Source organism: Rhinolophus hipposideros (assembly GCF_964194185.1).
Source record: "Rhinolophus hipposideros genome assembly, chromosome: 3".
In the NCBI taxonomy this organism is placed as follows: Eukaryota; Metazoa; Chordata; class Mammalia; order Chiroptera; family Rhinolophidae; genus Rhinolophus; species Rhinolophus hipposideros.
The window spans coordinates 99,725,967-99,749,263 of NC_138049.1; the positions used below are offsets into that span (position 1 = coordinate 99,725,967).

The window sequence follows — 23,297 nt, forward strand, 5'->3', positions numbered from 1 at the left end:
GCTTTACATGAAAAACAAGATTGAGTTTGCAAGTAAACCTATGAAAGGCCCCACAAATATTTTTATATTCACCAAAACAAAACAGTAAAGCCAATACACTTTAAAAACCATCTAATAACATCTACTTCATCTTTAATTTGTCATAATGGGCTCTGTATACTTAACTTCCATTCACATTCCTTATACACTAAAAAATTTTCAGAACGTCTCCCCCAAAAGTGTCAACATGAAGCTTGTAAATTACTTTTATATTTTCATATGTATTATGGCAATTCCTTCTCTGTGACTGTTTCTTCTTTCTCACTGTTTATGGCCTTCCTGATGTTGTCACTTGGACTTGCTGCCTCCTCAGAGACACAGCACCAAAACCTGTGCCATCATCAGTCCTACTTACACACGTTCCAGTTCCCAACTCCCCACCTCCCCGCTCCTTTTGATCAATAAAGAAGTGTAATTCTCAGGCTGTGTCTACTTCCACCTTCAGCTTCCTTCATCTCTCCCAAAGCTTCATTGCAAAAATCTCCCCTCTGGTTTTGCTACCATGTTTCCCCAAAAACAAGACCTAGCCAGACAATCAGCTGTAATACGTCTTTTGGAGCAAAAATTAACATAAGACCCGGTATTTTATACTATATTATATTATATTTTATTATATTTTATTTTATTTTATTATCATATTATATTACATCACATTACATTATATTATGTTATTATATTATATTATTATATAAGACCTGGTCTTATATTAAGTTTTGCTCCAAAAGACGCATTAGAGCTGATTGTCTGGCTAGGTCTTATTTTCGGGGAAACACAGTATTGCTTTGCCTCCTTTTCCTAGTCCTATGTCTCTGGATTCCCTTATTCTCCACTTACCACCAAAATGACCAGTTTATACCCACTGGGACTGAAATCTGTACAGAAAGAGAGCCATATGCTCTATACTAGCCATATGCTAGTATACTAGCATTTCATGTAGGCAGAACTCAAATTCAGTGAGGAGAAACTGTTCTCTCTGAAATACAGCATTCCTGAAAAATGGTCAGCAAATCTGTCTCTTCCTCTCTCCTTCTTCCCCTCTCCTCTTTGATGATATTTAGCCATAACGGAAACAAAAAGGGAAAGGGCTCTAGTGCTGTTTTCTGGAAGAAAAAAAAAAATAACGGATGAGGGTACGAGTCATCCCAGACTCTGCAAACAGGGCTATTACTACCAACATTTCAAGCAGGGTTATTAAAAAGTCATTTATTTCCAATTACAGAAATCAATCATATTTGACTACATAAAGGAATATGAAGGACTGTGTTGCTAATGAAAGTAATGGTGAATTTGAGGGTGAGTAATTGATTGGAAAGCAGAGATTTAGTATGTGGGGGGTCCCACATGTGTAAAAAGTTGTAGTTGGGGTCAATGACTGCCAAAGGGCTGAAGCTTTGCTTTATGAAGCCCTGAGTTGTGGCCATTACAAAGACATGTGATTGTCCACACGGAAGGATAGAGTCACCTTCAATTTAGTACACTGGGCCCAAGATAACTTGTTAATGTTTCTCTCAGAAAAGAAAACAGAGGAAAACACAGATGTCGTATCATATTTGAACATCATCAAGGCCTTAGGAAAAATTGCAATGGTTTTTGCTTTCTTCTACCCTCCGTGCAGTATTATTTGTAATTCCAGCCCCTCCCCCAAGGTAATTACTCTTACTGCTGCGACCGCCATTACTAACCCAGTTATTGTGTACCTGCAACGTGCCAGACTGTGCTGGGTGCTTAATGTACATTTTCTTTCATTCTTGCAACAGCCTTGCCAGGATGATGTTATCATCCTAGTTTAATGAAGAAATGAAATGAAAAGGGATTAAGTAGCCCAAGATCACAGGTAGTAAGTGACACGTGCTCCCAATTTCTTTCCACTATACCAGGCCCAGGATTCCCTCTGCTAGCTCTCCTGCCATTTTCCATTGGCCCTCATCCTGAATGAGGCTTCACCGCAGCTCAGTGGTCTCAGAAGCCCAGCCATCTTTCTCTGGCTTCCCACCTCCACCGTGATTTCCCCATGTCCCCACTGGCTGCTTCCCATAGGCTGAGCGCCCTTCGGTTTCCTCAGATGAGCTCCCTCAGTGGCACTCAGATATCCCAACCCCCTGCCCTACCCCCACAGTAGGTGACTGCAGAGACAGGGCACAGGAACCCATATGGATTAGACAGAGGACCTGGCCCATTACACCCAAAATCAGCAGCAAGTCAATGTAGCACATAAAAAAATAATTTTTGAACCTGAAAGCTGACACCGTTTCCATCTGACTTTGTCTTTTTTTTTGTTTTACAAACTCATTGATGTGTTTCTCCTAATCTCCAGCCTTTTCAGCTGGACAACAGTTCCCACATCAGAAGCACCCACCAACTCTGGAAGGCACTTATTTCACAGGCCAAGTGGACAGGTTAACCAGCAGTGAGCCTTAACTCCTTAACTGGGGCACGTCTCTTTCTATTGATGTTTTTTTAAGCACTAGTTGATTTAAAATTAAGTGATATAATCAAGCTTTATCTTGGAGTGAGAGAGTTTATTATTTATATCAAGGAGCAATGTAAAACTTGCTGTTTTCATGTTTTAATCCATCTAAAAAACTATATACGAACAGTATAACAATTAAGTTAGTGAACTTGTTGCAACGATGTTGCTAACTTTTTTTGATATCAGAGGGATTAGTCCTTATGAATTTGTACCAACTGGACAAACAGTTAACCAGGTTTACTAGTTGGAAGTGCTGAAAAGGCTGCATGAAAACGTTAGACGACCTGAACTTTTCACCAACAATTCATGGCTCTTGCATCACGACAATGCACCAGCTCTCACAGCACTGTCTGTGAGGGAGTTTTTAGCCAGTAAACACATCACTGTATTGGAACACCCTCCCTACTCACCTGATCTGACCCTCAATGACTTCTTTCTTTACCCAAAGATAAAGGAAATATTGAAAGGAAGACATTTTGATGACATTCACAACCTCAAGGATAATACGATGACCATGATGGCCAGCTCTGATGTCCATTCCAGAAAAAGAGTTCCAAAATTGCTTTGAAGGATGGACTAGGTGCTGGCATCGGTACATAGCTTCCCAAGGGGAGAACTTCGAAGGTGACCGTAGTGATATTCAGCAGTGAGGTATGCAGCACTTTTTCTAGGATGAGTTTGCAAATTTAATTGTCAAACCTCATATATACATATATACCTGGGGTGCCAAAAATACATATACACATTTTAAGAGATGTTATCTACATATTACTTTTCAAAGTTGAATTGAATTATAGTAGCAATGTGTAGTATGACGTTCGCTCAAAAGATGGCGTTAATCAAATGAGTGCTAGCGTCCCCATGCGACAGGCAGGACAGTCAAAGAAAATGGTGGACACACGGTTGTTCGAGGAGAGCAAGACCATTTTGAAGTGATACTTGAAATTCAAGAACGTTATGGAAGTACAACAACAGTGGAGGTGTGAGTATACAACTGAACCTCCAACACATCTAACAACTGCATGCATTCATGATAAGTTTGAGACACATTGTACTGTGTGAAGATATTGAAACAGCATGCGCAGCGATACAAGTGGACCCTTTGGTCAACGTTGCTAAGCTGTAATCAGAAGTGTCTAAATGTTGAGGGTAACCACTTTGAGCACCTCTTGTAATTGCAGAAGTCAAATGTGACTTGTATTCATCCTTTGTTATCAGTATACATGCACATTTATATATGTATGTGAGTGTATATATATATGTATATAAATATATATGTATATATGTATATGTATATATATATATATATCTCCAAATCAAACTTCTTAGTGTGCTTGGGGTTTATTTCATGCACTAAGTGAACCCTGCCCTCCAGTTAATAAAGGGCCTGTACAAACTAGCCTCCAGTGTGAGAAGGGGGCATAGGGCAGAGGTGGAAATCACCTGCCCCACCCACACTGGTGCAGAGGAGCCTTGAGTGCACACAGGCTCCCCTGAGTGTGTTCCCTATGCCACCTCTGGGACTGCAGGGACGGAAGCCATGAGCACGGGCTCTCCCTTCACCCGAGAGACCATCCCAGAGCCATATCTTCAAGTGGAAAGAAGGATTGTGATCTATAGCTACTCCTCCAGGGCGGGTCTTGGAAGCTGGTTACATCTCTCCCTTGCTGAGATAAGAACGTCCAAACATGTAAAGTAACATCTCTTGGAAGAATGCCAACACAACCATGAGCCCTCAGCTCCCTGAGATGTTAAGCATTTAACAATTCATGCTGGTTGCTGAGCTGAAATTTTTCCTATGCTTACCTACTTGCACATTTGCTTGAGCTTTTAACAAAGCTTATTTACTTAATTCTCTGAATATGTTTATGGAATATTATCACATACTGGAATAGTGATATTAATAAGCTTGTTAGCTTAATTAAGTGTACATGATAGCTGAACGCCTAAGCTTCAGATAGAATGTGCTAATCTTGTCTGGTTATGATGGTCACTTGGGTAGCCAGAATGAAAATCCCATAGGAAAAGAAATCGGGTCTCCCAGACATAGTATAATTTGGTCAGTTTTTATAAATGAGAGCATTCCCCAAAATGTGATCATCATGCACTGTCCCAGTGATAAGAAAGGAACTGTATTTAAAGCCCAGACTGTTGTCTGTTGTCATCGTGAGCTGAAATGCTCATCGATTATAAGGCACATCCTCCTCTAGAAGATGGGTTCCAGGTGATGGTTGCTCTTGAGAAAATCCCGGCAGGAGGGTGCGGGGTGGGGGGAATCCAGGCAAGTTACAGTGTGCTTTTCTTGAAATTATTCATATTTTTTAGAATGAGCTGCTTTTTCCTCTCTCTCTGTGACTTAATAATGTTACCAAATATGGTGTTTGGCATACCAAGTGGAAGAAGAATCTTGAATTCTGGACAATTGAAGTGTCATTTTGGAATGAGAAGGCTTAAAAACATTTGCCCAGCATTTAGACCATTCTTGATTCTCTGCTCGGTGCTCCACCACCGAACCTTTCTCTGGGGAGTTCAGGCAAGGATCTGTCTTCCTCTGCTCCCAAGAAGGGCTGATGGCTTCTCAGAGGCCTCCCCTGAGCCCCGGCCAATGGGTTGCTGCTGCTATTTTGGGCTCCCTCTGGCTGTCCATTCTCCACCTTCGCCCCTTCTTATTCAGCAGTCTCCTGGGCAGTAACAGAGCTCTGACAAATAAGCTGAAACACTCATAGCCCCCAGCCTTGTCACTGAGATGTGAGTAGTGAATTATTTTCAGTCAGCACACGTGACAGATGACATCACATGTGTGGCAGGTGCCCAAGCACAATTTTCAGTATGCTATATAATACCACATTTCCCTCTCAAGAAAGCATCTTGCAGTGGGTTTTTAATTTTTCATTCTTTTTATCAATAAATACAAATATGCTTTTACATAAACCATAAATCATAGATACTTATTAAAGTACAATTTTTTTTCTCATCTCGCTTGGCTTTATCTCTTCTACACAATTCATCTTCCACCCCCCTTCTACCTTCAGCTAACCCATTGTAACAACTCTGTACATATCCATTCACATTACCTCCATGCTCGTCTGGTCATATATATGTGCACACACGCATGCACACACACACACACACACACACACACTTATATATACAAACGGGCACATAAGGCTCTTGCTATTGTCTGTTTGTCCAAGAAAAGGATCACTTATACCCTTTTGCCCCATTGTCTCCCTTTTTTCTCCTTTCCTGCTCTGTTGAATTGTTACAATTTTGACAGTCCTACCCTACAACACTCGCCCCTATCTTTTTTTTTGATCCTCTATTGATTTGAATGCTGTATGATGTATTCTTATTTTTCTTGAGTAAAAAAGGAACTATAACAATGTCCAAAGTTATTGCAAATACATCCTGCTTCCACACACATCCAGGCATGTAGCTTGTTATAACTCCCCATTGGATATCCCCTCGCCTTATTCCCATCTTGCTATTACTTAAAATTTCAATTTTCACACACACACACACACACACACACACACACACACGAATTTTATGGTCAATAGTTAAATATTTTTATTTAAATATTTTGTTTTATTGCTCATTATTTTTAATACACATAATTGTTTTGTTTTTCAATAACAGTTGACATGCAACATTATGTTTCAAGTTTACCTATAGTGATTAGACATTTATATAACTTAACAAGTGATGACCTGATAAATCTAGTACCCGTCTGACATAATAAATAGTTATCACAATATTATTGACTATATTCCCTATGCTATACTTTTATCCCCATGACTATTTTGTAACTACAAATTTATACTTCTTAATCCCTTCCCTTTTTGTACCCACCCCCAAGGGCCCTCCCAGCTGGCAATCATCAAAATGTACTCTGTATCTATGAGTTTGTTTCTGTTTTGTTTGTTAATTTATTTTGTTTATTTATTTTGTTCTTTATATTCCACATGTAAGTGAAAATATTTGTCTTTCTCTGTCTGACTTACTCCACTCAACAAAATACCCTCTAGTTCCATCCATGTTGCTGCAGTTGGCAAGATTCCATTCATTGTTATGATTGAGTAATATTCCATTGGACATACGTACCACCTCTACCCCAGCCACTCATGCATTGATGGACACCCAGGTTCCCTTCATATTGTGGCGATTGTAAATAAGGCTGCAATAAATATATGGATGCACATGCCCCTTCAAAGTAGTGTTTTGGGTTTCTTTGGATAAATAAACAGAAGAGGGATTACTGGGTCCTTCTTTGTCTCTTGTTACAGCCTTTGTTTTAAAGTCTGTTTTGTCTGGTATAAGTACTGCTACACCAGCTTTTTTTGTTTTGTTTCGTTTCGATTTTCATGAAATATCTTTTTCCATCCCTTTACTTTCATTCAGTGTGTGCCTTTTGATCTGAAGTGAGTCTCTTGTAGGCAACATATGGGTCTTGTTTTCCCATCCATCCAACCACCCCATCCCTTAATTGCAGCATCCAATCCATCCACATTTAAAGTAATTGTTGTTTGATATGCAGTCACTGCCATTTTATTTGTATTTTTCATTTATTTATTTATTTATTTATTTTGGTCTTAAGTCCCTCTAGCATTCCTTGTAATACTGGTTTGGTGATTAGAAACTCCTTTAGCTTTACCCTGTCTGGGAAGCTCTTTATCTGGCCTTTGATTCTAAATGATAGTTTTGCTGAGTAGAATAATCTTGATTGTAGGTCCTTGCTTTTCATCACTTTCAATATTTCGTGCCAATCCCTTCTAACCTGAAAAGTTTCTGTTGAGTAATCAGCTGACAGTCTTGTGGGAACTCCCTTGTAGGTAACTAACTGCTTTTCTCTTGCTGCTTTTAAGATTCTCTCTTTGTCTTTGACCTTTGGCATTTTTATTTTTATGTGTCTTGGTGTGGGCCTCTTTAGGTTCATCTTGTTTGGGACTCTGCACTTCCTGGGCTTTAATATCTTTTTCCTTCACCAGGATAGGGAAGTTTTGAGTCATTATTACTTCAAATATGTTTTCAATTCCTTGCTCTCTCTCTTCTCCTTCTGGTACCCCAGTGATGGAAATGTTGGTGTGCTTGATGTTGTCCCAGAGGCCCCTCAAACTCTCCTCATTTTTTGGATTCTTTTTTCATTTGCTGTTCTGATTGGGCATTTTCTGCTACCTTGTCTTCTAAATCCCTGATTCGATCCTCTGCTTCATCTAATCTACTGTTGATTCCCTGTAATGTATTCTTCATTTCAAGTATTGTATTCTTCATTTTTGACTGGTTCTCTTTTATGTTTTCTATCTCCATTTTTATGTTTCCTGTCTCTTTGTTGAAGTTCTCCCTGAGATCAGTGAGCATCCTTTTAACCAGTGATTGGAACTCTTTGTCTGGTAGATTGCTTGTCTCCATTTTGTTTAGTTCTTGTTCTGGAGCTTTGTTCTGTTTTTTCATTTGGGCATATATCTTTGTCTCCCCGTTTTTAGCTACATCCCTCTGTTTGTTTCTATATATTACGTAGGGCTACTATGTCTCTGGGTCTTAGGAGAGTGGCCTTACATAGTACGTGTCCTAAGGGGCCCAATGGTGCAGTCTCCCTGGTTACCCGAGCCATGTGCTCCAGGTGTGTCCTTTGTGTGGGTTGTGTGTGCCCTCCTGTTGTAGTTGAGCCTTGGTTGCTGTTTGCATGTCAATGGGAGGGACTGATCCTTGGGCTGATTGGTTGTGAGGACTAGCTGTGACTATAGTGGAGGAGCTGTTGTGCAGGGACTAACCCTATGGTGCAGGATTCACTTTAGCAGGGCTCTGGTGCCTGCTTAATCTACCCTCTGGGTGTGCTGCCTGCAGAGGCAGCCAGGTGGTACTCTGGCTGGGTCCAAAGCTGGCCATCAGGCTGGCCCCAGGGCCTCCTTGGAATGGCCCCACCACAGGCCAAGTTCAGCCACAGCTTGTACTCTGCCCGAGCCACCTGGCATGAACCACAAAGCAATCCTCAGATGGCTGCCACCCACACTGGACTTGGAAGTGTCTGGGAGAGGCCAAGCCCCAAACTGAAGCCGACCACCACTAGTGCCAGGCTTGGTGCTGCTCAGCAAGAGGTATGGGCATGCCAAAGCCAGATGCTGCTGCTTTGGGTTTTATGAACCTTTTGAGAGATTTTAGGAAAATCTGAAGCATGAGCCAAGTTAGGCCATTAGTATAGAAAAGCCACTGGAAATGGCGTGGATAGGCCCACACTTTGAGTAGGGCGGTGTCTCAGGGAATCACCTGGTGAACAGTGTTAGCCAAGTTGATGGAGACTCAGATATGATGGCTGCCTACATCTGCATGCCAGGAGTGGGGAGTACTTAACAATGAAATAATGGGTTCTACCAGCACTTCTGTCTGGAAGAAAGCTGCCCTTCTGGTTCTCACCCTACAGCCAGACAATTCAGTTCCTCCTCATATGTCCCTGGTGACTTTCAAGCTGCTGCTCCAGAGATGGAACTCGGAGTGAGTAAGTCCGTGTGTGAGTCCTTTAAGAAGAATACCTGGAACTCCAACAGCACTCTTCCTCACTCAGCCACAATCGCCACTGGTTTTCACAGCCAGAAGTCACGAGGACTTCTTTCCCCAGTACTGGAACCCCAGGCTTGGGAGCTTGGTGTGGGGCTGGGACCCTTCGCTCCTCCAACTGAACCTCTACAGCTGAAATATTTCTCCTGATTTTCAACTGCCACATGCAGGTGTCACACTAACCCAGTACACATCTCAGCCCCTCCTACCAGTCTCAAGTTGGCTTCTACTGTATGTCCTTAGTTGTAGGACTTCTGTTCAGCTAGACTTCAGGCAATTCTCAATGATGGTTGATGTGTAGTTTAGTTGTAATTTTGATGTGGTCATGAGAGGAGGCTAGCACAGCATTTACCGACTCCACCATTTTGACTGGAAATCCTCATCATTGTTTCTTTTATCCTATATGTTTCTCTGTTTATTTTTCTTCTTACTGATCATAATAGTTTTTTAAATGTATGTAATTCTTATATGCCCAGCTCTCATTCTAAACACTTTACATATGTGACCTAATTCAACCCTCACAGCAGATACTATTATTGTCATTTTTTTAACTTGCCTAATGGTACACAGGTAAGTGGCCCAATTGGTATAGAAACCAGGTAGCCTGGCCCAGAGTCCATGAACTTAACTTTCATGTTTGGCTATCTCTCAGTTGAGTTCTCTTTGGGACAGGGGGTTTCTGTGAGTGGTTTATAGTCTGAATCCTCCTCATGACAGAAAATGTCTTTATTATGCCCTCACCTATGAATGGTAATTTGACAATCTATAAAATTCAAGTTGACATTATTTCTCTCCATTGTCTCCTGGCACATACTGTCATTGAGGTGGGGGCCATCTAAATGGTTCCAATGCAAGTTCCGTGGAAGCTGGTAGTAGTGGGTCTTTTTCCTTGAAGCTCTGTGATTTCAGTGTGATATGTTTAGGGATAGATTCATTTTTTTTTTCCTGCTCAGTACTCAGAGGGCACTTTCAACCTGGGGGCTTATGTCTTTCTCTCAACAGCTATCTCTTTAAATATTGCTTCTTCCCCATTGCCCATTCTCTTCTTCTAGAACTCTTATTACATAGATGATGAAGCCTCTTCATCTTTCCTTTGTGACTTTTAACTGTCCTTTCCCATTTTTATCTCTTCTGCTTTCTGTGCTATGTTTGGGTGAGTTTTTTTACCCTATCTTCCAATTCACTGATTTGCCTTTAAAATATGTCAAGTCTGGCTTTATTCCCTTATTCCTTCTATTGTTTTATTGTTGTTGTTGTGTTTGTGATTGTGGTTGTTGTTTCACTCCCTCCTATTTTCACTTCAAATTTTCTTTTCTGTTCACTTATTTCATTTATACTATTTGTTGCATGATGTCTTACTCCTTTTTAAAAAAATATTATGCCTTCATTAATCTCTTTGAGTATTTCAACACACTTATTTTAACATCTGTCTTGGAAGTATAGACTGGCACCGTCATTATGGAGAGCAACACTTCAAATTAAGTATACAAAACTGCTGAGACCCAGCAGAGAAATTTTCTCATGGATTTATAAGACTACATGTTCAAGGATGGTCATCACAGCACTGTCTGTGTTAGGGGAAGGCAATCTAGTTGTTCAAACCACAGGAAAGGAAAATAAAATGTTGGGGTACACACTATGGGTTGTATGGAGCAATCAGAAAGAGAATTAAATGCACATACAGCAAAATGGGTAGATGTCAAAAACACAGTACTGATCAATAAACAAGAAACAGAATGAGATCTGTATCACAATGTTACGTTCATAGCTTAAAAAACTTTAACACCAATTGTAAGGATATGTGCAAATGCATCAAGCCAATTAGAATGTTGGCCTATTGGAGAAAGAGGGGAATGGATATGGGGATGGGCATGAGGCCTGGGGATAAAAATGCACACATTCATACACACAGACTGATGAGGAGGGTGTGCCGTAAACTGAAAAGTAAAACTGATTTAACCCTCTGTGCTTCTGCATCAATAAATGTCTTTATCTGCCTGTCCAGGAAATTACTTTCATCTGTAATGATTCCTGTTCCAGTTATTGATTTTGTTATCTTTTTTAGCATTAGATTGCTTCATATATTTTGGCACTTTGGTAGGCAGGCCCATTTTTAATGAAATATGTTTTATTTCTTTCTCTTTCCCTCTGTCCCTTTGTGCTTATCCCTCTCTCTCTGACAGACCTGTCAGCCCCCAACACAGAAGTCGCTCTAATAATGATCATTTGGAATGATGCTCCGTGGCATTATTGGGCTGCAGTTGATCTGGTCATAGAGTCAGTTGCTAGGCAGTTTGGCCTAGCAACTGCAAAGAGGCTGACTTTGTACCTTGCTTCCTCTTTGGACTTGAGGTAGACCAGTCCCAAGCAAGATCTGGCAGCACTTTTTTCTTTCTCAGTGTCCTTTCACTCACATGTTGGGTGATGGGGTTTCTCACCCCAACCTGCAGCTTCAAACTCTGAGCCAGGCTCTTATCCCCTGTCTTGCATGGTACACTTTGACTCACCCTCCTTCTTCTGGACCCAGAGTCCTGCCAGCTGAGGCTCAGGCTCCACTCGCCATTTTGCATTTCTTTCACGCTGCTGGTCTTCAGAAATATGTCTTGTGATCTAATCTAGCAAAGTCTTCTTGATAGTCTCTGTCTCTCTTATTATTTTTTTTAATTATATCCACCATCGCTATGGTGCGAAGAGGTGGTTTCCTCTCTCAATAGATATTCAAATTATACGAACAAGCTTAAAACCTGATGAAATATATATTAACAAGGAGGGGAGGAAAATGCCCGATTCGAAGGCATCCAAGGATTTACACACTCCAGTTTATTGGAAATTCATCTAAAGATTACAGATTTAATTTATGCTAAGCCCATTATTCTTACAAGTAGCTTTACAAACAGCCTTTAGGGAAGCTAACCTTTTAGTAATTCACATCCTCTATGTTAGTACAAAGAAACTGGCTTCCCACATCACAGCTGAAATCAACACCCTGAATCAGAAGCCTAATCAGACCTTCCCTTTCAAAGAGGCTCCTTAGACAGGAAACGTAATCTGCGTACTGTCCCCTCACCCCACTTCTGCTACTGATGCTTATTATCAGTTGATTTCACTGGAGTTCTACAGTAGTGTAGTTAAACAGAAGAACTGAATTGACCTGAGCCCAGAGCCCTGGGACACTGGACTCGAGTATAAATAGAACTCGTTCTCCCTCAGTCCTACTTCTCCCCTCCAGCCCCTCCCCAAGCCAATGTAAACCTGGCCTTTCCCCCACTATTGCCCAATAGTCCTCTTGGCTGCAATGCCTTTCCCAACCCCACCTTAACACCTGTGCTCTTTGGAGGAGCTACTCAAGTCTCAGCTTTAGTAATGAGCCTTTCCTAATGCGACTGACCCACCCTTTCCTCCTCTCAACTTACCTCTACTAGTGACCTGACATTTAGCCACTTGGCCTGTAGGGCTTGTCCTCGTGTGTATACAGTACCCTTCCAATATGTCTGAGAGTGACTTAATACCTAAAATGAGTGCAGTATATATTCCTTAGGCTGGTACATTATACCCTGATCCTCCTTGAGATACAGTAAAGCAGATATCATCACAGTTATACTGTGCCCATTTTTGAAATGCTAACATTGAGGCTTAGAGATGTGTGCCCAACTAGGAAGTGGCAGAATTGGGATTTGAACTGAGCTCCGTCTACCAACAAATTTGTAATGAATTTCTAGTATAACCAAAATGGCGAAGATGTTTGCTTCGTCTCAAGTCCAATTCCAAGTAATGGGTTATAGCTGCCCAAAATGCTATGTTGAAAAGATCCAGGCTCAGCAGGAAAGCACACCATCCATGATGGAGGAACAAGGTCAGCCATGGGCCCAGCTTTTACAGGCAGAGCTCACCTGTTTGCCGTCCCCTGTATCATGTTAACTTTCCTGAGCTAGGATAGAGTCTTCAACTTGTTTGTATATTCCACATAGTATTTAACATATAGTGGATGAGCGTAAATAGTTAACGAGGTGACAGCTGCACCGACATCTTCTATAAGGCACAGAATGCTTTGCAGCCTGCAACAGCAGTGCTGGGGGAGTCGTACGTGAATAGCTCTGCTCTGGACCAGCTAAGCAGCTTTCACTGGATGAACGATTCCTAACTAACAAGCGTGCAAAATAAAGTGTGACGCTGAAGGAAAATTGTTTTATCCAAAAGACTGAATATCAATGCAAGAAATAAGCGTTGCTTCTTCTGCGTGATGATAATACTTTTCATATGCATTCCTTGGTGCGGAGAAACTGTATGCCGTGCAGAGCCCCACCTCCCCGTGGTTACTTCTAAGGTCGTGCACCTGGAGCTCCGCGCATCGCTGCAGGCGCGGTGTACCCCAACCCCACTGTCAATTAATGAATCAGAAAGGGAGAGAAGGTGTTTCTGGCATGTACTGTTGTAAATTGCTGGAGACAAAAATTACTAATTACCATTCTCCTGCAAGCCGAGCTCTCCTCCCCTGCCCTGCTTCCCTCCCAGAATGCCTCCTGCCTCAGGCTGGGAGTTCTCTCTTGCTGCTTCATGTCTTTACCATCCCTCAGGATGGGGATGTGTCCAGGAACCCAGGCCAAAAGCAGCAAATTTATCAGCATGCTCATGACAGCAAGCTGCATGCTGAGTGCATTCTGCAGTCCCCCTCAACTCTTTCTTTTGCCAAAACCCGTGGAGCTGCAAGATCCAGCAGATTATAGAGACTTATCTTCACATGAAGAATGGCTCTGTTGGAAAATGCAATTGGGTATCGTCCATAAGGCTATTTTAAGAAGCTTGTTTGGGAAGATCTCAAAAACAAAAATTGCCGTGTGATGAGAGGTGTTAGCCAATTCTCCAAAACTGAGAGTCACTGAACACATTTTAAGCCTACCTTCATCAATAGGGAGCGTTAAAAAAGACCCACTGTTGTCCCCTAGTGCTAGTTCAGTGTTCCGGGAGGAGGTATGTCTGTTTGCGGAGATTATAGAACTTTCAGTCTTGGTAGCAAAATCCCCCTCTTTATTTCCAAGAGCAGCTCTTCCCAGACTGGGAGCTGTGGAGAATCCTTAAACCCATCATTCCAAAATAGCTTCCCCAGGGCTTGGGAAAGGAAGCCTGGTCATTCCAGTAGGAGCCAGGAAGTCATGACATCCCACTGGGGACAAGGTGTGAGTGGGGAGACCCGTGTCAGGGAGGCAAGTTGTCAAGAAGCCTCGATGTCAGCGAGGTAGTTTTCCAGGAAGAGTGCAACCCAGTGTGTGCTCTGCTGGAGCCGGTCACTGTCTAATCTCATTAGGAAGGAGGGACCCAGGCCCATAGGAGGCTTGTGCTACAAGGCACCTGTGTCAGATACCCAGGAAACAGGCCAGGCACCAAGGCGGCAGTGGCTCCCCACACTGGACATGACAAAGCTCCTAATGACCTACTCTTAATCAAGAGATGTGTCTAAGTGGCGTGTTGCCTTTGTCACAGCACCTTCTCCTTTTCCCTGAAGACTGTGTGTACTACGCTTCTTTAAACTTCCAGTCAGCAATATTTGCTTCCAGCAGACTGGTGTCTCAGCCCATCTGCCCCCCAGGCCCCCAACTTCTTCACTTTGCTGATAAAGACAATCGGGTTGTGTTGCTCAGAGTGGGAGGAGATGCCATCTGTGGCTGTGGCTCCTCTGAGTTTCAGGAGGTGTTTCTGTTGGTTCCAGGCTCTTCCAACACTCATCCTTGGGTCAGGTTTCCACCTCCCCAACTCCCTGAGTTCCCACCGTCCCCCACTTGGAATTAAGGTGCAGTTCTGGCTCATGCCCAAGCCTTGGCTTCCTCTCTGTACACAGTCCTCTCCAGTAGGGACACATGGAAGGCAAGGTGCAGACTTGCTCGATGACACACCTGGAAACAGCAGCCTTGGGGGAGCACGAGGAACTGGTGGTGTTTCACCCAGAAAGGACAAGTCCAAGTGGAGAAATCGTAGCACCCTCAGATGTATGAAGGTCTCTCGCTGCCAACGAGAGAGGATCCTCTCTGTACGCTGTTCCAGAGAATAGACCAGGTCCAAATCGGAAAGTTACAAAGAAGCGGGTGTCTACGCCACATGAGTGATTCCTTATACGCAATGTAATCAATGGAACGGCCTTCATACACACAAGTTGAAGGTGAAATGACCATTTCCTTCTGTAGAGGGATTCCTAAACTGGGTGGGAAGTTAAACTGAATGACCTCTGCCCTCCCTCCCAATCGTAATATTCTAGGAGTGCCCTAGAACTTCCAGTGAGTGTCAGGATCTCCTGCGACTGCTTTAGTGTCTACTCATCTTTTGAAAACTCATTTCAATGACAGCCTTTGAGATGTGGAATGTGCTTTCTGATAAGAAAGAAATGTATTAAACACAGGAGCCATGAAGTTCCCAGGCCTTCTTGGAATGTCCCAGTGGCCTGATCACATCTCCCAAATGGGACCTGTGATATACTCGTAGACAGAACCGACACTTTAACAAGTGTGCCGAGTCCTTGGACATAAACAAACCCCAGGGCTGCTGTTTCACCCATCCTTCAAGCATGAAATAATAGAGTTTTAGCGATGGAGAAACCTGGAGGTCCTTTCGTCCCAACTCCCACCCAGGGCAGGAATTCTCACATTAACAACCCAGCACGTGGTCACCCAGCTTCTGCTTGAGCACTTTCAAGAAGGGGCTCACTGATTTGCCAGGAGACTTAGTGCATTTTGAGACAACTTAAACCATGTTGAGACAGTCCTCATTCTAAGCTGTATCTTCCTCATATTGAGGCCCAAGTCTGCCTTCATTCAACGTGACTTTTGCCTTCAGCAGTAGGACAAAATTGAATCTGTTTTCTCATCCGTCTTACAATGTGTAGGTTTATAAAGATAGCCATTATCTCCATACCTCCTCTGCCTCCAAGTATTTTCTTCCCTATCTAAATGTCTCAGGTCACCTCAGATATTTCTCATATGACATGGTTTGAGATCCCTCACCATCCCAGTTACCATCTTCTAAATATTTTCTATTTTACTAACGTTCTTTATAAAAAGTAGCTCCCAGAACAAATACCAACTCTGGTCTGACCACTGCAGAGTATGGAGTAGCTGTCACCTCCCTTGATCTACATACTATATCTTTATTAATGCAACCTAGAAGTTTTTGTGTTTTATACAAATGATCAACTGTTGTGTTCATATTTAGTTATTTGGTTATCATTAACCAAACCACCATCATTATTATTTGACACAATTTCATATAGCTTAAAAGAATGAAGTGGATTTAAAAGTGGTCCTATAAACTATTAAAATATTAAATACTGCCTCCCTACATAAGAGAACAGAGCCCTAGCAAAGATTATCAGTGACAGACTAAGATAATTGAATCCAAAGGTGAAATGTACACTGGCAGTGATGTGCCAGGGCTCGGATTATGCAGCCTCTTCTTCCAACAAAATCCAGGGCATGGAAGGGCTTGTCTTGGAAGCTGTGCCCACTTTGTCTCCCTTATTCTTCTTTTTTAGCTTGCCACATGCTTCTGAGACCAAGTCTTCCTCCAGCCCATTGGGAACTCACTAGTGGTTTTCCTTTGTGTCTTTGACAGGTCGCCTGAAGGAAGAAATCACCCAGCGACATCTGCAGCAAGTAGCTTTAGGTGGGTACCAAGCAGAGGCTGCAGGACAAAGGTGAAGGTAATATAAGCTGATCTGTCCACACCCAGCTAAAAGACAGCCCATCCAAAACCCTCGGGGAGGTGAAGGAAGGCAGGATTTGCTGTCAGGGTGGCTTTCTTAGGAGGCCCCTCCTCTCTGGGCCCAGTTTCCCCGACCTGCATGCTTGGTCCCAGATGTTAACACCTGGCACCTCATTTGCCCATCTGCTGTCTCATCCTCCTGATCTTTTCCATCCCCCACCCAAACCTAAATTCACTCCCTATGTACTAGCCCCTCAGGGTCCTGCTCTGAGCTTTCTAGAGCCACCACTAATTAATCCTAACAGTAACAACTGGCAATAAAAATAGCTTCCTTTGCCGAACCATCTCAGTGCACTACTTTATGTGCAGTCTCTTTCCATCCTCACAGCCGTCCTAAGAGGTAAGTGCATTTTCTGTATGCAGGCAATTCAATGACTTGCCCAAGGTCATATGGCTGGTAAGTGTTGAAAGTAGGATTTGAACCCAATTTTCTGAGTCCAAACTTGGTGCTCTTAGCCCCCATGCTATTTACTGCCCACAGCAATGGTGGACGTATTTCAAAACAATAATAATGCAAACATTAAACCAACACAGTGATATTCTAAGAGGCCCTCGGCACCTTTTAAGCACGGGACATCTGCAGAAAGTGCTCCATTTTGATAGGTGACCCAAGGAAGTCACCTGGGAGGAGCGTGCAGCTTCCAGAAAGGCTGATGGAGCAGGCATCTTGGGCAGGACCAGCTCGTTTCCTCTCCCGCTAGCCTGGGACCAAGCATACAGACAGCTTTGATTAAATAAGCAATTTGCACATTCCAAACAAGGGAGTCCTTTGGGATGGCCTGGCCCTGGCGTGACCTGTAATTGGAGAAATCCAGCACCCAAGATCTCAGGGGGGAAATGGAGGAGAGCCCCAAAGTCCTGAGGATGACTCATTTCACAGTAGTAACTTAGATAATTCGGAAGGTTGGTCATTCAGCTTCAGTGATAATAACAGTCATATCAAATAACTACTGATTATATCAGAAACATAGAACAAGGAAGCCTAAGACACACTGACTAGGGCTTGGGCTTCCCACTGCTGGCCCCAGGACTGAGGGGTCTGGTAGACGTGCCCGGCCTGCCCTCCCATGCCAGAGATTTGGGCTCATAGCTGAGACTCTGCCCAGTGCCTTCAACAAAGAGCCAGGGGTTCCCCAGGACCCTAACTAGTAGGGCTGGGCTTGGGAAGGGCATGATGGCCTTGTTGGGAAGTTGTGCCAAGGTGACCTTTGGGTCTCCTAGGGAGATCCCTAAATGGAGAGTCATCCCTAAGCACTGCCATTTGGCCTCTTCTCCAGTTTTCATGGCGCTGGTTGAATAGAAACAATGATATGGAAAATAACCACTCAAACAACTCTGGGGCAATTTTCACCTAGGGCCTGGGAAGCCATTTCCATGGCTGTCAGGGCAAGAGGTGCTCCATCCTCTCTGCCCCCCAAGTCCCTGGCCCTCCTGGGCCCTTGGGAAACTACTGCAAGGCTTCAGCCACATGCCTTTTCCTAATTCCTCTGCTCACTCTTGGGGAGCCAGCCTTCTTCTGAATTATAGCAGGTGTCAGGTTGAACAGGGCTCAGCTTTGCCTGAAGTAATCAGCCAACTTCAAACGGAAAGCCCTTTAGCTGAAAGTCTAATTAAGAGCATTTGAAATACCTATTTATTTTAAAAGCATACTATTCCAATTAGAGAGGAACTGCTAACATCTCCCAGCTGCCATTTTGAGAGTAAATGCCATGTTGCTGTCCAAACTCCTTAGGAGCTTGTCTGACAGAGATTTGGAAGCACCAGTGCTCATGCGTCCCAGGTGACCACAGTTCAGAAGGGAATTCTTCTCATTGAGAGAAACCTCTCAACGCAACAGGTTATTTATAGAGCCATTTCCTGCCTTGACCTGCACCCCTCAGGCCCACGCTGGGGCTGAGGGCTGGGACGTATGGCTTCTATAAGGACGAAAGCAACTCAGTTTCTGTGGCTTCCTGATGTTCTGTAACGGGCTTCTGATGGAGTGAGGGAGTGTGGGGACAGAGCCAGGAGTGGGCCTCACGTGGAAAGGTGCTGGCTCAGGTACTAAATGTCCATCAACTGCGATTGGATGGCCATCAGCCGTGGCTAGTCGGCTGTCAGCTGTAACCAGTGAGCCATTGGCCACTAATATAACTGCCGTGGCTACACTAGCAGAAAATGAGGGCTAGCAAGAAGATGGTGGCTGAGCTAGCAAGTGCGGATTGCAGCTAGCAAGTGGGGTTGGTTGGTTAGCAGAGACAAGTGGATGGCGGGTTGTGGATCGTGTGGCTCCTGCCTCCTGTGTCACCCACCCAGCCGCCAGCGAGACTATAGTGGTGTGACTCCCCTACCTATGGTTCCGTGGGTGTTCCTTTTTGGCCTCACCATGTCCTGCGTTCTTATGTGGGGAGCGGGACCAGAGACCCCGCATGACAGGGAGTGAAGCAGTGACTACATTTGCTCTTGCCCTTCCGTCTCTTGGCTTTTTGTGTGTCTTGTATTCCCTTCCCTCTTCCTGTCCTGCTTCCTTTGTCTATTTCTGCCCCTCTTCACTTTCCTTCACCCTCCATCGTGAGTATTCCCTTTGGTATTGTTCCTTTCTCTTGCCTCCATGTTTGTAAGTTACCGTGAAAGTGTAGGTGTGATTAGTTGTTTTGTCGGCGTACAGAGCAATGAGCAGGTCTGAGCAGGAGAAGTTTTCTCGTGTATTTTGCATAAGACTATGGCTCTGTATGTAAGAGTAGAAAATGCCCAAGAAAATGTGTATAAAGGCAATCTCATGTCTGAAAGGAGCAGAGATGCAGTGGTGAAGTGAGTGGTGCCAGGTGGAAGAGATTGTGGAGTGATGAAGAGGAATGCTAGATGCAGTCGTGTTCCAGAGCCAGCTCCAAGTCAGAAGAGCGATTGTTACCATTGCAGGAATTTGGGGAGCCCTGATTAAACTCAGCTGTTCCTCAAAGTTAAATTACAAACACTTACAATTAACTAAATTATATTTAAAAAGCAAAGGTAACAAATACTCAAAATTCATCACTTCCTAATTGATTTACTACATTTTACTATTATCTCTGCTCTTGAGTGACTGACATCTACTGTGTCTGGATCATGGAAATACTATCTGATGGGAGGCTACTGTGGGGACAGAGCCAGGAGGGCAGTTTCCAGGCTCTCGGCCTCAGTGGAAAGGTGCTGGCTCAGGTAGTAAATGGCCATCAACTGTGATTGGATGGCCATCAGCTGTGGCTAGTTGGCCGTCAGCTGTAACCAGTGAGCCATTGGCCACTAATATAACTGTCGTGGCTACGCTAGCAGCAAATGGGCTAGCAAGAAGATAGTGGCTGAGCTAGCAAAAGCGGATTACAGTTAGCACGGCGGATTGCAGCTAGCAAGTGAGGTTGGTTGGCAGAGAAGTGGATGGCAGGTTGCGGATCATGTGGCTCCTGCTTCCTGTGTCTCCAGCCCAGCCGCCAGCGAGACTACAGTGGTGTGACTCCCCTACCTATGGCTCTGTGGGTGTTCCTTTTTGGCCTCACCATGTCCTGCGTTCTTATGTGGGGAGCGGGACCAGAGACCCCGCATGCCACCCCTCATGACAACTACTGTGCATGTCTTCCTAATTCCACATTCAGTGGCATATGGCAGCTTGAAATCAGCCATGGTGTGAGTATTGACACCAAGGAATTGACAAATGTTATAAATTGGGGCTTTGTTTGCCTTGTAGAGCCCGTTGTTAAACATTTACAACCACACCATTGGCACACAGACAAGTATCCGCTGAGAGGCCAGTTTTGTGTGTGTGTGTGTGTGTGTGTGTGTGCGCGCTCTTATGATGACTTCTACTCCCCTTCCTGACTGAAAATCCAGATAATCTCTCTCTCTTCGTATACTGCCTACCATCGGAACCCTGGTCCTTTTGGAAGTCAGTGGACAGGGAAACCAACAAAGATAGAAGTGGAACAGAAGAAGCATTGGGCCTAATAAGCCCCTAGACATGACAGCCAGCGTTGGAGGGAGAGGTTCTTTAAGAGACACGTCAATGACCAGTTCTAAGGATATCAACAACAAACAGAGGTTATTGGCAGACTAAGCAGGGCCTACTCCCACACACTTTTTCAGGAAACAATAAAACAGGGTTATTTTTAAATTAGGCATCATTTGGAAATGATACTAATTGCACTAGATTCAGTGAGCTGAGTTGAGCATGTTTTTGCTGAATTCAGTGTGTGTTATTCCACTTCATCGCACTAGCTACCCTAAATGGTGTAGTATCATCAGTAATGCAGATGAGACTAATCAGCAAACATTTCTTGAGTACTTTGCCATGTGCCAGGCATGATTTTAAGCTCTTGACGTATTTATTTCTTGAATGCTCCTAAAATCCCCATGAGCTACACACTACTATTATCCACACTTTACAGTTAAAGCCCAAAGGGATTTACATGAACCTGCCTAACTTTACCCAATTAAGGGTGCAAACCCAGACGCCTTGGCGCCATGTCCCAGGCTCTAACCATTGCATTGCCCTCAGCCCTGTGCCAGGCGTTATGGGGCCCACAGAGAACCAATGCCTGCCTTCCAAGGGTTTTCACTCTAGCCCGTAGATTTAGACACATATATTGTGCCATTCAATGTCCTCTTCCCACTGCAGCCCCAAAACCAATTCAACCTTGACCTCCTCCATGAAGCCTTCCCTGGCTTCTCCCCACATCTGCTTTGTCCTCCAGCCTCATGCACCTCTGTGAGAGCGCCAGCCTTGTTTTGTAATTGTTTATTTCCATAGCTATTCTCCATGCTAAAATGTGAGCTCCTAGAAATCTGGGTGCAATCGAATTCATCTTTATACCCCTAGCAGCCAGCACAGGCAATAAATAGGCCAAATCAATGCTTCCCCAGATGATTTCCAGACTTCCACATCTTGCAAAAGTATAATGAGACATTTGAACATAAAATAAGTCTATTTTAAAAAAGCAGAAGGAGTAAGTGCTTTTGGACCCCACAGCTGAGCAGATTAAAACACACGGCGATAAATCTGACTCTTTTCTAGCCACTAAGCAGGAAGAGAAGCATGCAGAGTTACAGAGTTTTCATTTTCTGACAACAGGAAGCACACTAACAAATTTATCTGCAAAAGTAGAATTTCTTCCTGGAACCAAACTCAAACCAGAATTTCTCGTGAGGACTCTTGTATAAAGAACACTGAGTGACATCGTGAACAATGTCTTCAGCTGCAGTTTTACAAAATACACTGAAACGTTGTTCAACCAGATGATTCTTGTATCGACCCTCTATAAAAGCAAGAGGCCTGACACTAAAGCATAATTCATTGAAGGAAAGTGTTTATGTGAGCGGCCAGGATAATATGCTCCAGGTACTCTGCTCTCCGATGGTCGCACAGAACAGGAACAAAACCAGGAGAAGCCAGCCCCAGGAACGTGGGCTACATTCCTCAAATGTCTCTCCTGGGCAATATTTGATCAGAGACCGGCTCTCGTTCAGCTCACAATCAAAATTCTACCAAGGGCCTGTGATTAAAATTTAAACGATACATGACACTACCAAGCAGCATATGAAATGTGTCAGGTGAGAGGAACTGGCCATCCGAGCTTTGGGAACCCTCCAGAGGGAGTGGCCCCTGAGGGTTGTCCCTGAGGCCAGGATCTGGGCTGAGCCTTAAAGAACGGGCAGGATTCAGAACCTAAGTGAGGGTGGGGGCGGAGGAGGAGGTGTTGTGTGTGTGGTGTAGGTGTATGTGTGGTATTGTGTGTTGTGTGTGATGTATTTGCAGTGTGTGTATATGGTGTGTGTGTGCTATGTGTGTGGTGTGTATGTGTATGTGCTGTGTATGTGGTTCGTGTATATGGGGATGTGATATATGTACGGTATGTGGTATATGCAGTGTGTGTGTGTGTGGTATGTTTGTTATGTGCATGCATGTGGGGTGTGATGTGTGTGGCATGTGTGTGGTATATATACGATGGATGTATATGATATGTGTGTAGCACATGGTGTGTGTGTGTGTGTGTGTGGGTGTGTGCTGTGTTTGTTTTTGTGTGTGGAGGGCAGGATGACTTTCGGGGGAACTGATTTCAAGTAGTCCAGGAAAAGGCTAAAATGGTGAGTTGGGCCATTTCCTTGAGAGCCTTGGATCTGAGCATTGTCTTAGGGGCAGTTGAGCCATTGAATATTTGTGAGCAAGGAAGTCTTGGTCAAAGAGGCCTTTCAGGAAAAGAAAGCCCCAGGCAGTCATGCCAGTTCCTTAGCATTTGCTAAATGACTGATGTGATGAGTAGACAATCTGCCCCACCTGCCCCACCCCCACCCCAGCCGTCACCTGGCCCCTGTGCTGGGCTGATCCTCTGGGGGCACACACTCCCAGCCCAAGCCCAGGGAGGCCTCGAGGACTCCTGGCCACCTCTGAGTAAATCTGCTGTGGATATGTGAGATCTGAGGCTGCTCCAGGAGTCCTCCATTGATCACACACCAGTTATTTTGTTCAGCGGTAGATGGAAGT

General features: G+C 43.9%; 1 protein-coding gene across 1 annotated transcript in view; it reads left to right on the plus strand.

Annotated features, from left to right (window-relative positions):
- Positions 1 to 23,297, plus strand: part of KIF6 (kinesin family member 6) — a 417,374-nt gene that overhangs the window by 345,878 nt on the left and 48,199 nt on the right. Inside the window, exon 16 of the mRNA XM_081042893.1 lies at positions 16,658 to 16,739. Within this exon, the coding sequence (XP_080899019.1) occupies positions 16,658 to 16,739 (82 nt within the window). The remainder of the gene's footprint in view (positions 1 to 16,657; positions 16,740 to 23,297) is intronic.